The sequence below is a fragment of the Hakea prostrata genome, chromosome 10 (assembly GCF_041222555.1).
Source record: "Hakea prostrata isolate BN-2017 chromosome 10, UWA_Hpros_2, whole genome shotgun sequence".
Classification (NCBI taxonomy): Eukaryota; Viridiplantae; Streptophyta; class Magnoliopsida; order Proteales; family Proteaceae; genus Hakea; species Hakea prostrata.
In genome coordinates this window covers 13292350-13306031 of record NC_142609.1, presented here as the reverse complement: position 1 = coordinate 13306031, position 13682 = coordinate 13292350, and the positions used below count along the sequence as shown (strand labels likewise).

At 36.9% G+C, this 13682-nt stretch overlaps 1 protein-coding gene across 1 annotated transcript; it reads right to left on the bottom strand.

Annotated features, from left to right (window-relative positions):
* Positions 1–9348: 9348 nt before the first annotated feature.
* On the bottom strand, positions 9349–10496 carry LOC149001984 (hyccin). The gene has a single exon (XM_089138913.1). The coding sequence runs from the start codon at positions 10385–10387 to the stop codon at positions 9350–9352; it is 1038 nt and encodes a 345-aa protein (XP_088995039.1). The 5' UTR covers positions 10388–10496; the 3' UTR covers position 9349.
* Between the last annotated feature and the right edge of the window lie 3186 nt (positions 10497–13682).

The following is a 13682-nucleotide window of genomic DNA, read 5'->3' as shown; positions in this document are numbered from 1 at the left end:
TGACTCCTCAGAGTTAGTAATCTGAGGAGCTTGAGGTTCATATTCTTGCCCTTTGATCTCTAGACCCTCATCATCACTGCTCTTCTGAACCAGATCAACAGAGAACCCACTTCCAGTTTGGGTGTGGTAGCTTAAATCAGAATCTCTTCCAGTGAATTTTTGCACCAAAGCCCTAAACTCAGATGCAGTACTGGCCTCCACCTTCATTGGGTTTGAGATGTAAACAACCTTGATGGGTTTTGGCTTCTTCTTTGATTGTGACTGTCTGCTTCTTTTGGTGCCTTGATGAACACTGAGTTTATCCATTAGAGGTACGGTAGTTGATTTTTCAGGTTAAGAGAAATCTCCAGGATGCAGAAGGAAGAGAGAGAGAGAGATGGGTTGTTGTGAGGGTTTGTTTGGCTCTTTTTCAAACTTATTTCAGTAATTATGGAAGACGTGGTAACATGAAAAAGCTCTATTTTAGATAGGACGACGTCACATGTACTCTTCTCTATGACATCATCACCATTGATGGGACGAGTGAGCATTGGTTGGCCTTGCGATTAATTCAGCATTCGCCAATTAAAAGTTAACGTACGTATAGAAGGCGGTGGGTGGATTTGGATCCCTAGGTCTCTCCACCCGTGATCGTTTGGTTAGTCTTGCGTCTGACCCACGTCCCTACCAAATCGAAGGTTGAACTTTCCAAAGAAAAGTCAGAGTTGGCTGGCTAGGATGTCGGAAAGCCGTTGCTCATGGTCAAGTCAGTCGAGGATCAGACAAAGGTTCCAAGCGAGGCTTGCTTGGATTAAACTCAAGAAAAAAGTTATACTTCCTTACCACCTGGTGTGATTCCTTATTTATATTGCACAACTTACCTTCTTTATCACCGATGCGATTCCGTGCGATCGCTCGGTTGTCGTTACGAATTGATCCTTGAAGGAGAGGCTCCTCTGGGGATTCATTTCCTTATTCCATCTGGTACAAACGTCATTCTATGCAACTTCCTGTTTGATATGCCGGGTTTACGGCTTATTCGTGCTGGGATAGCTAGGACAAGGACATGTTCATAGCTATCCGTAACAGTTAGAGCAAGGTTTTTCTCCTAAATGCGTAGTAGAATGATATGAAGAGAATACAATCCTCTAAGTGCAGATCCTCTACCATTGTGCTCCCTTCATGAATAAATTTTTTCATGTGGGTGGAGGATCGAGACTCCACTTCTGAACATTAATAAAATAAATCACAATTCACAAGTGGGTACTCCTCTTAAACATATAGTGGTAAAAGTACTGGGGGGCACAATCCTCAATCTCCTATCCGTCAGGTAGAGGATCCCAACTCCCATCCTCTACCCTTAGGACTAAAAAATCCGATCACCAATGTGAGACTGCTAGAACAATATGTTGGTGTGGAATTGCTTTAGTCTTACATAATCAATGTGCAAGACTATTCTGCGGTTATTGGATGGTTGCCGGTCAAGGTTTAAATCTCGACCACTCATTGCTTAAAACCACTTAAATAAAAAAGAGATGCAACGAGTGGTTGGGATTTAAAGCCGACTATGTGACGACCATCCAATACGTTAATTACACAGGACCCAAAAAAAATCCCATGTTGGTGTTGGTTCGCTAAACCATCGCTTCTATCTTGTATCTTTTAACACATTGGTGCAACTTGTATTTGTCACATGTGATTTTTTATTTTTCATTTTTTATATGTACTAAGCATTTTTATTTATTAAATATATTTTTTTTCTTATTTGGGTAAACGAAATTTTAATCCCTTAGCCAACAAATTGATCTCATAATTGTAAAGTTGAGAAAAATGTACATAGATATTAGAGGTGTCAATGGAACAATTAGGATTGACTTCATGCTGAAAACACCAAAACCAAATATGAATTATTAGTAAAATCTTAATTTCATTCTATCTAGGGTTGGCACGGTTTGAGTTTGAGTTGAATACAATCAGGGTTGCAACAACGACGGCCTGAGTCAGACTTTCTCAAACCCAATCCCAATACTAACTGTTTATAGGTAAACCCATTCCTACCGTAGACCTAATTCAGGGCTTAAGATCATTTTCCCTGACCTTAAATCCTAATTGACCAAGTCCGTCCCTAACCTACTCTAATTGTCCCTAAACGGGTCGGGACTAGATGAATTAGCTTTGTCCCTAACCCTGATCTTAGCATAACAATTGTAATATAAAAAAAATCTTAACTAAATTGAAACTAAGATACCCAACCAAATAATGGAACTTCCCAAAATGAAGATTATTATTCATTTTTAACTAAAAAAAAAAAAGAAAGAAAAAAAGAAACTTTTAAACTATTATTATTAAATCTAGTATGATACTATCTTACTAGATGTATAATAGAAAACTAAAACCTTTATAATCTAATCCTTTGTTAAATCTAGATCATTGGATATAAAAATAAATAAATAAGCAACACAACTTTCAAGCTTTGATTACTATTTATATCATTGATAATTTTGATGTCAATATTACATGAACAATAAGAAAAACAATTTTATAAGGGCGTGTTTGGTTACATGAGTCTGGAAAATTTCAAATATCTAGAGATTTCAATTTTACATGATTTGACACTCAATTAAGGGATATTCACAACTTAATTCGAACCTACATCCCACTTCTTTGCTTTTGCTAACCCATATTCAAACCAAATGCTTGATTCTAAAACCATTTGAGATCTGGACATTTGGTAAGGGTTAATGAATAGTTTTTTATGTTATTTTGCTCTCAAAAAACAAAAAAAAAAGCCAATAAACATTTGGTATAATGGATCATTCTTTCATTTTTAGGAAACAATCAAGTCCAATATTTGTGTCTGAGAAATTTTTTTGTAATACAATTTTGATTTGTTTCGTTGTTTTCAAAACAAAAAATGTATCCCAAAATTATGCACAAAAAGGGACCTTCAACCCAAATTTCATCCACACAACTTTAAACCCTTTTTAACCTTTTGGGGTGTTTCTCTCTTTCTATAAGTCATGATATAAGTTCAAAGAATATAGCTAAAATCTTTCTTAAGAATAAAATTTACTAAACGCTGTAGGCATTCTCAATGTTGTTTTCAGATCACCGTTCTTTAATGAAAACGTTGAAAAACGATTCTTATATAGGATACCGCATTCAAAAAAGACTGCTTATTCTTATAAAAAATACCGCTTTCAAAAACAAACGTTACCGAACACGTACTCAAGCTCTTAAAAGAAAAAAAAGCTCATACTTATCTGATTTTGCTCAGGATTTGATTGAAATCTTGACCGAAATCTCGATCTCGACCATTAATTTTCAATGGCTAAAATAAAGATTTTGATCAAAATCTCAATCCGATGGCCAATTTGATCAACATGACGTCAGCCTTAAGCAAAGTCCATATTTATGCATTGATGAATAAAAATGTCTCCTTCAATTGCCGTATGGATCGGATAACAGCTAATGCCACAATTATTCTAAAGCCGCCTGTAGCTGGCACACTCAAGGGCTGAACAGTAAATGTCTCCTGAACCTGCAAAAGCCAAAAAGCCAAAAACACCTTTATTTCTATTTTCACTTTAATATTATAAGGAGATATTTTCCTTTTTGTAGAATTATGAAGTTTAAAACTCATTTTATTTTTATACTCATGTGAAATTTTGCTTTTTAGTAAATTGTATTGGCACTTCAAAATGGAGGTCCTAAAACACTAATACTTTACTTTATGTTTAAAAAAATATGAATACCTTAAAATTAAATTTTTATTGGATACATTAGTTTAATTTATTATTGAAAATTCTTAAATTATTGTTTATTTTTTATTTCTGTTATATTTTGACATAAATATTTTTGAAAAAAAGAGGGTGATTTAACTGTTTTTAGTGACAAATTAGATTAATGTGTCTAATGAAAATTCAATTTTGACGTGTCTGTGTTTTTAAAATATAAAGTAAGGTGTCAATAAGGGTGTCAATTGTGTACCGAAACCGTTTAACCGTACAGAATCGTGACGTCTAAAACTGCATTGTACCGTACCGTTCAAAATTCAGTATGGTACGTACAAACTGAATTACTTCAGTACGGTTTCGGTTTTAGGTACTTATACCGTCGGTATGTACCAAAACTGTACCGAATTGGTACCGTACCAAATTAAGAGATATAATGTAATTTTACAATGAAAACATTTTACCTTTACCCTATCCATAGTTCCCTATTTCAGTTTTTCGTTTTGTCATTCACTCCTCTTCTTAGATTTACTTGCTTTTGTCTCTATTAATTAGATTTACTTGCTTTGTCTTTGTTAATATCAAATTCTATCGATTGTTTGGTGGCAATTTCGTTAATCTTAATGAACTAACAACAAAAGTGGCATGGGTTTGTTCGTACCAAAAGTGTATCGCATTAGACACCGTGTTTAAACCGTTTTCTCGTACCGTTAATACCGAAACCGTACAGAACCGTTTTTACAAATACCGAAACGTATCGTACCATATAAATTCGGTACTGTACAGTTCTAATTTTCAGTATTCAAAGTTGGTACCATACCAAAACCGTACCGATTGACACCCTTAGGTGTCAATGCTGTAAGGTTTCCGCTTTAGGGTGTCGGTGCATTTGCTCTTTTTTTTTTTTAAAGTAAAAAGTTTCTTTTTTGAGGGGTAGACATTGATGCAATAGTGGATGAAATTTATAATTGTAACATAAAGTCAAGATAATGATATTTTTTTTTTATTGATGTAAGATTGTATAGAAAAATTGTCCCCAAACACTGCAATAATCTGCATGTACAAAACCTTCAAACACTAGAATTTTTTATTCGCTCTTAATATAACTTCGTCTTTGGACCAACATAGAAACGAGCATAGCCAATGATGGGTTAGTAAAGCGGTTAAAGACTCTACCTCCCACGGGGAGGTCTTGGATTCACACCCATTCGGCGGCATTAATTTGAGGATGTAATCGTGGTGCGCGCAAGCTGGCCCGATGAACCTCATAAAAAAATGTAACTTAATTAGGAAAGAAAGTAGTCAACATTCTTTTTTGAGGGGTGGACATTGATGTACCTGTCGGTGGATTATAAGCGTAGCATAAAGTCAAGGTAACGAAAAAAAATGTTTATAAACGTAAGATTGTATAGAAAAATTGCCACCAAACACGCATGTGTACAAAACCTTCAATTCTAGATAGTTTTTTTTTCCTTTCTTGTTTTGGTAGAACTTAATCTAACTTAATTAGGAAAGAAAGGTACGAATCTTGACTAAAGATTAATTGAAATAAGGGGCTAAAACCAGAAAAAGGTGCAAGTTGATTCATTAAAGTCAAGAGTTGCAATTCATGATCAATGATAAGAAACGAAGAATGCAATATGGTCGGTCGAATGGTTCTTATGCTTACATACAAAGCATCTTGACTTCATACCTAGATGAGTCTAATTTCTAGCTATTCCCTTAATAAAAACAATAATTGTAGAATTTTATTATAGCATTTCTTGAATCTATAAAATAATTAGATAAATGATTTTGTTCATAGCTATGAAAATTCATAGCTAATTAGTACTTGTAAGCAAGGAACAACATATCGGCGAATTTCGCCCGGTTGGCGGTGGGCCGAAATAAAAAAGGCATTGAAATCGAAATTTCAAAACTTCGCCGGAAAATCGTCGCAATTTCGATTTTTTTTTTTACTTTACTGCATCAAAACCCTTTTACCTTCGTCTTTGCCGGATCGTTGAAGTATAAGACAAGCAGTAGCAACCATTGCTACTTTCGCCGAAAAGGAGAAGAAGAAGAAGAAAGAAAGAGAGAGAGAAAGAAACATAAGCCATTACGACGAACGAGACCTATCACAGAAGTCGTCATCGTCCCTATTGCTTTAAACTGCAACCACGAAATGGGTGAGGAGAAAGAGGAAGACAGAAGACAGAAGACAGGAGACAGGTTGAATGGAACCATCGAGAAGACAACAGTCTTGGCTCTGAAGTTCTTGCCAGTTCGGCGATATTCGGCGAAATTTCTCTGGGTAGCGAACCGGTGATACCCAGTGAAATGTCGTTCCTTGCTTGTAAGTGAACATTCTTATGTATGGTAAAAGAGTGTAAAGAGAAGGATTTTTATTTGCAGCGGCGGTTGCTGGCTGCAATGAACCTTTAAGATAACACCACATGTAAAGAAACTAAATCGGACGGTCTTTAATTAAAAGAGTAAGCTTGTGTTGTAAATATAACATTCATTTTGCCAATGGTGGATTAGTAGAGCGGTTAAAAGCCCAATTTCCCATGGGGAGGTCCTGGGTTTGCACCCATCCGGCGGCACCTATATTAGTAATATTCCCCCACCCTATATATAAACTCTTCGGATTCAAAAAAAAAATAAAATATAACATTCATTTTATTTTACAAATTTACAAAAGGAAACCCCTAACTTTATCCGATCCTAAACCCCTAATTTGCAAACCCTAGTTGGAGATTACCATTGTCAAAATGCTTTCGTTGTTTGTAGCTTAATTGCAGGGAGGGATGGATTCTTGCACCGACAATAAGCCATGGCTAGTAGGTCACTGAAAAAGCTATTAGGGTTTCAAAACGTGGTTTCGACTTTACGATACTTAATTTTGAAAAATCATGCTATAAATCTGTGACAACCAAAAATAGGGTTTTGGTAAACCCTAATGCAACTTCTCTTTGATGGAAGCAAAACTAAGAGATGGAAACAAGATTAACAAATAATTTTCCTTTATTGATTTAACCTTCTGCAATTTTTCTATTCTTTAATATTTTTCCCCTAATTGTGATTTGCAGGCTTCTCATGTCTCTTCATGGTTGGATTCTGCTCCTTCACTCTGCCATAAAACCCTAAGGCTGCATTTTTTGCTGGAATAATGGTGGGGTGGAAAAATTCTTGAAAAGAGTGTAGATTTTTTACTTTTCCCTTAAATCCCAAAATGGTAGATTGTTTGGTTGCTTGGGGTGAAAAAGTGAGAAAAGTAAAAAGTGGGACTTTACTTTAAGCCATTTTAAAACCCCACATATTTGGGGGACTTTGTGGGAAAGTTGGGAAAAGTAAAAAGTGGGACCCACCACTATCACTTTTCCACAAAACCCTTTTTTTTGCCTTTCCTTTCCTTCTCCCTCACCCCACTACACATGGGGCCCACATATTTTTTTTTTCCACCACACCTTTGCAAACAAACGCAGCCTAAAGAAAAAACTTGACAAACAAACCCTAAATATCAAAAGCCAAAAGGCACAAGCCATTTATCCAAATAATTGAACTTATACTCATCAATCTTCAACGAACTCCTCATGTCAACTCCAGCTAGGGTTTTGCAAAAAATCGAAAAAACACCTCTATAATGGCACAAGCAGGTTTGAGCTCCCATTCTTGGCCAAGTTCATTTTGGCCGTGCTCCACATGTTGTATTGTAAATACAACATTCTTTATTTACACAAAAGGATTAAATATTTTACAAATTTGCAAAAATAAACCCCTAAATTTTACCCGAACCTAAAACCCTAATTTAGAAACCCTAGTTGCAAACCCGATCCATATGTACAACAGCCTAAGGGTTTTGCTTGTGTACATGTAGTGCAATCTCGGCGGTCCCTACAGCCAACAGCTGTTGTTGCAAATAAACATTCAAAAATACAATCCTCTATCTTGTAGATAGAAGATCCCAACTCCTAGTCTAGTTGATCATGCCAGCCCATCTATGAAAGCAGCTTGGTCCACTTAAGCAAGGTTCCGGTATCGAAACCTTGTGGATGCAAAAAATTCCCGTTAGGAGACTCACCCACGACGGCCAGGTGTGCGACCCGGGTCGAACATCGGATTAGTCAGGGCAAAGCCTTGAAAACCGGGGTTGACAACTAAAAAAAAATAACAAAAAATAAACAAAGGTAAATAAAAGATCCTCTCATCCACACCATCATTAAGAGGGTAGGGATATTTTGTATCTTATTGTATTACCATTTTTAGCAATCTGACCATTTAATACTTATGATCAAGATGCACGCCCATACAAAAAAAAAATTGCCTGTTCACATTACAATATCTATCATTGACTTAGAAAACTTGTTATACTATATATTATGAGTTTATAAATTGGTTTCTAAACTTTTTCTTTTGTTGGTCAACAATGATTGCATATGATATACAATGTTAGGGAAATAGTTTTCTAGAAACAGGGGTAAGGTAGCGTAAATCTGACGCTTACAGACTTGCTGATTATATATTGAGTGTGACCTTTTAATACATTATCGAAAATCAATTATAAAGTTAAGAGATAGGAACAATCTTGATAGAAAACTAAAGCCTAAGTAGTTGAGACAATTAAATATGAAAGGTAGACATGAAAATGCAAGGCTTGATTGATACAACTAGAATTATGTAGACTACAAAAACCTGATCCTTTTGTTTTTGAATGGATAAAAAGTTGAAGAAGAAAGAGGAGAGGAGGAGAAAAGTATAAGAAAGCAAATGGCAAAAAGCCCTAGTGAAGTCAACAAGACCCTAATAAAACACAAACCCCCCCCAAAAAAAAAGATCTGGGCTCTAAAAGCCGAGATTTCGGAGCCCGTACAAAACAAAACTAGCTTTTCCTATTCTTCTTCTTCTTCTTGGAGGACTTGAGCTAAACCACAGAGTCTTTGTTGAGAGGTGGCAACCTTTGGTAGAATGGATGATTCTCTCGTTGGACTAAAGTCGAGGAAAGGGGTTTAAGTGTCGAAGGAGTCCCTAATGTTGCCATCAACTAAACTGCAATTGAGGGTGGGGGGGGGGTGAAGAGATGGGTTTGGTTTAGGGTTGGACTAGGGCAATGGGACTAGGCCGGAGTGTAGAAGAACGCCAAGGGAAGAAGGGGAGGGAGAAGAAGTCTCAGCTAGAGGAGGGAAGTTTATCAGGTCCATTTCTGACAAGGAAATGGACCATCCATTTCCCTTTAGATGAAGGGCACCTGTCCATCGGTCGCATCTAGAGGTTGAGATTAAATTAAAATAAAAAAATTTATATCTTCTAAATCTGACCTCAACCTTTGGATGTGATTGATGGATATGTGTTCTTTATGCAAATGGTCCTTGTCAAAAATGGACCTGATAAAATTCCGTTAGAGGGGGGAAGGGTGGGCTGGGCAAAGGGAGCATGGGTTTGGAGGGAAATGGGCCAAAGAGGGCTAAGAGGGATTGGGTGCTGGGAAGGGCAGAGGTGGGCCTGGAAAATGGTTAGAAGCTGAGAAAAGAAAATATTCAGAAATAAACCTTAATTACCAAATTCAATGGAAACAAAGGAGAAAATAGCATGTTTCCCATGCCAAACTATTTAACAGTTTTCAAAGACAAACAAAAAAACCAAAACACAGAAAAAAATTAAAGGGTGAAAACACCATTTTCTCCAAAGATCATCTCTGTTGGATCTGCTTTATCAATTGAATCCACTGCCATTCTTGCTAACTTGAGAAGACTTTCAATGGCTAGAATCACTCTAGGGTTTATATCATGCAATGCCCTTGCATATAAACACCTAGAGGCAGCAAGTGCAGCTTGTATCAACTTCTCTGAATTATTTGGACCTAGAAGGCAATGTCCCAATATTCTCAAAGTGGGTTGCAAAAGCTCCCATGGTAGAGGAATTCTTCCCCCTCTTTCCTCACCATTTACAAAATCTTCATCTTCTTCTTTGTTCATGTCATCAGAAGAATTTTCTTCTTTGTCATCTTGAGCCTCCTTGAACATCTCCCCATCTTGACCAGTCCAAGCCACAACAAAGTCACAAAAATCAATCTTTGAGCTTGTGGGCATGAAGAAAATCTTTGTAAAATAGAGCTCCAAGGCTACACCAACAATTCTAGCCCTCTTTGTTGCCCTGACAGTGCCATGAGGCTCTAAGCTTGGTGACAGAACAGCTATGTTGAGCCCACTAGCATTACTCTTTGTAGATACTTTGGATTCATGATATATGCTTGAACGTGAAATGCAGGGAATTGTAACTGTGATTGCTTGGCCTGCTCTTGATGTTGTCTCATGGGAATAGAGAGCTAAGAGTACAGCCTCGAATCCAGCAAGGGGTCTTCGCGAAATGGCACGAGAGAGGTAGATTCCAGAGATGATTGGCAAGAACCTTAATATGACTAGTTGAAGATTTGGATCAGAGGATTGGAATGTGTCGTAAAGCCATCGACAAAGAGGGTTGTCGCCTGAACCGGAACTGGGTTGCCGGAGCTGTGATGAGATCTTTTTTCCAAATTCAACATCATGGAGGAGGGAGGAAGCAGGGTTTTCAGAGGTGGAGATAGAAGGAGGTAGATCATCAAGGATGGAAGAGAGTGATTCAATGGCTTCTTGGGCTTTTGCAATAGATTCTTCTGTGTTGAAGTTGAAGGTCTCATGGGGGAGATGGACAGACATTGATTGTTCAGAGAGAGAAAGAGAAAGGGGGAAGAAAGAAGAAGGCTTTGTGGTTGTGAAAATGTCAGAGAGAAGAAACGGTTGTGAGGTATCAATGGAGCTAAAATTAGTAGGATCGTTAGTGAAAGAATAGCATTTATTTGAACAATTCATGCGTTTTATTAGCAGGGAAAAGTAACAGAATTATTATAGGGATGGAAATGGATAATCGAAATTGCTATCCAAATTCATATCCATAGCCTGTCTACGGCATTTGAATCAAGGTCCGACATGTCGGCGACTTTTGGTAGGGTATTGATGAAAATTTAATCCTGGTTTCGGAAGATGTTTAGGGTCGTTTTGGCTTGAATTTTTTTGAGTAAATTAATTTAAGGCAAATAAACACATTGGAAACATTATTTTGGCATGAAACATCATTTAATCTAAAGTTTTTTATTGACACATGTGCTGCTATATACGGACAAAACTAGAAGTTTGGAAAATTCATATAAACTAATGTAAACATGCAAAGAGAACACAAATACACAATTAGTGAAGAGAAGTAATAAAGTTTATAATTCATTATACAATTATGTTGAATATGGCTCACGAATCACATTTTGTTGATGACGGACATGGGGGTATATAGCTGAAAAATCGACTTTTTGCTATATATCGCCCGTAATGTAAATGTCATATCGCTGGGGGGAGTTGTGTTGCCCCCCAGCGATAGGGCGATGTATCGCCGACACTTTGTACGATGATCTGAATCCATTTAGAAACCCATCTGATATAAATAGGATAACATGTCATTTGATAACCCATTAAAAAATAGTTTTTTGTGCTTCTTGGTTCGAGAAGCAGAAAAATAGGTCAAAAACCTTTTGATAAAATTGTTTTGTTTCGCACGATTTTTGCCATGAAAATTTTTATTTTGAGAAATACTTTCAAGTAGTTGTTGAATAGTGGGTGTCATTTAATTTAAGAGATAATAGTGGGTGGTCATTAGTTTCACCTAATAAATAGTGAGTGCCGTGTCAAAAACTTTTAATTTTATGAATTGCATTATGCTGTCTTCTCTGACTTGTGACTAAGGCTGCGTTTGTTTGCAAAGGTGGGGTGGGAAAAAAGGGGTGGGAAAAAAAAACATGTAGGTCCCATGTGTAGTGGGGTGAGGGAGAAGGAAAGGAAATGAAAGGGTTTTGTGGAAAAGTGATAGGGGTGGGTCCCAACTTTTTCCAACTTTCCCACAAAGTCCCACCAAATATGTGGGGTTTTAAAATGGCATGGGGTGGGAAAGTTGGACTGCCACATCAGCGGACAAGTTTCCTTGATGTCTCCCACTTTCCCACCCCAAGCAACCAAACAATCTAGCATTTTGGGATTTAAGGGAAAAGTAAAAAATCTACATATTTTTAAAGAATTTTCCCACCCCTTTTTTCCCACCCCACCTTTATTCCAGCAAACAAACGCAGCCTAAGTGAAAAAAGTTTGTATTTTTATCCCCCTCTTTCAACCATTTGATTCGGGACCTTTGGTGCCAATATTTTTCTTATTCTCTTAAAAGCCTTGTTAAACGTGCAATAATTTCAATTTCTTCCTTGGCAAGGGTTTCAAAAGGATTTAATTGTTAAATTTCTTCCAAAGTTTTTTGAAGCTTTTGTATCTCAAGCCAAGGGGTTCACATCCTCTACAATTCCACTCCATATAATTTTTTGTAATTCTTATGTAAGATTGTGGCACATGGCAGTTAATTATCCAAGGGTCAGGATTAGAATCCAATTAGGAACAAAACTTAATAAATTCCTAAAATAAGCCTCAAGAGAAGAGAAGAGACGAAATTGGAAGAAAATTTAGGGATTTATTATGTTTAGTTCCTAATTGGATTCTAATCCTTATCCTTGGATAATTAATTGTCACGTGTCACAATCCTAGATAGAAATTACAAGAAATTACAGGGTGGGAATTGTAGAAGGATGTGAACCCCAAGCCAAGCCACAGATGCCATGGACTCACTCCAATTCCACAGTAAAAATGTACATGGGTTTTTTTTTCTCTTTCCAATATTTTAATTACCAAGAATACAAATATAATGGTAATAAGTTAACTAAAATCCAAATCAAAACTAACCAAAACTTGGGGCATTTTGGGTGTTTTACAGATAAAGAAAAGATGTCATGTAATCAATTAACGAACCGTTCTCAATAGTGAAAAGAGCAAGCAGAGGTAGGGGGTGGTCCACTTCAGGAGAGGCAGGGGCTGCGGCGCGCTCCCCCGGGGTCAGGGGTGAGCGGCCGCCCAAAAAAAAAAAGTGAAAATAGAGAAGATATATGGTTTGATACATAATTTTGAAAAAAATGCAAGAAATAAAATTATAATTTAGGTATAAGTGGAAAACGCTATAGTAATTATCCCTATTTGGAGATGTTTTGGAACCCACACCAATAATGATAAGGTTCGGATCTTTGAGCCCGTGACCGGGTCAGGAGTAGGCACTAGGGATATTGGGCTCGGATGGGCCTTCCGAAACCTGGCCCATCCTGTCACTACAAGGGGTCCGAATAAATTCTTTTTGGATTATTCATCTTCCATCCTTTGGTGAAGAATTCACTTAGGGTGGGCTGTAGAAAAAAAAACACCAAATTTTTTTAAGGCTTGTTTGGTTACATGATTTTGGATATTTCAAATCTATAGAGTCATAAATTCATAAAATTAATTGTTTGGTTAACCTGAATCTATGGAATGACATCTGTTTGGTCGACATGATTTTTGTGGATGCACAAATGTTTAACGCTTTTATGGTAGGGGTGAAATATTTGGATTTCACATACTCATAAACCTACAAATTCACGTTTTTAGTATAAAAAGATGAATCTCCAGATTTGATGAAACCAAGGATTTTCTACAACCAAATATGTATAAATCTCACATTCTCAAGCAACAACTCAAAGCCCATTTAAATATGCATTCCTTAAGCCCATAATGCATAATCCTGCTGTTTCACTGCAGTGATGCCATATAATCAGCATACCTGTTTAGAAGGGCAAATCCTTATCAAGCCCAACAAGTTAAGCTCATTACCCAACCATACCTCACCTCTGTTACAAACAAGGACATCAAGCAAATTCCAGGGTTCTAAATGTAACAGTCTGCAAACTCAAGGGTGTATACGTAATTTTCTCTAGAAGTTCAGATACATCACTATACATGGAACTTAGACATATAAAACGAGTCCTAGAACACCCAGAGATGGGAAACCATATAAAGCTCCACCAGTGATTCAACTTGGATATTCAGGTCTCTCATTTTCTATTTA

Coding starts and splice junctions, on each gene's coding strand:
- LOC149001984 (XM_089138913.1), bottom strand. CDS start 10,387: ATGTCTGTCCATCTCCCCCATGAGACCTTCAACTTCAACACAGAAGAA.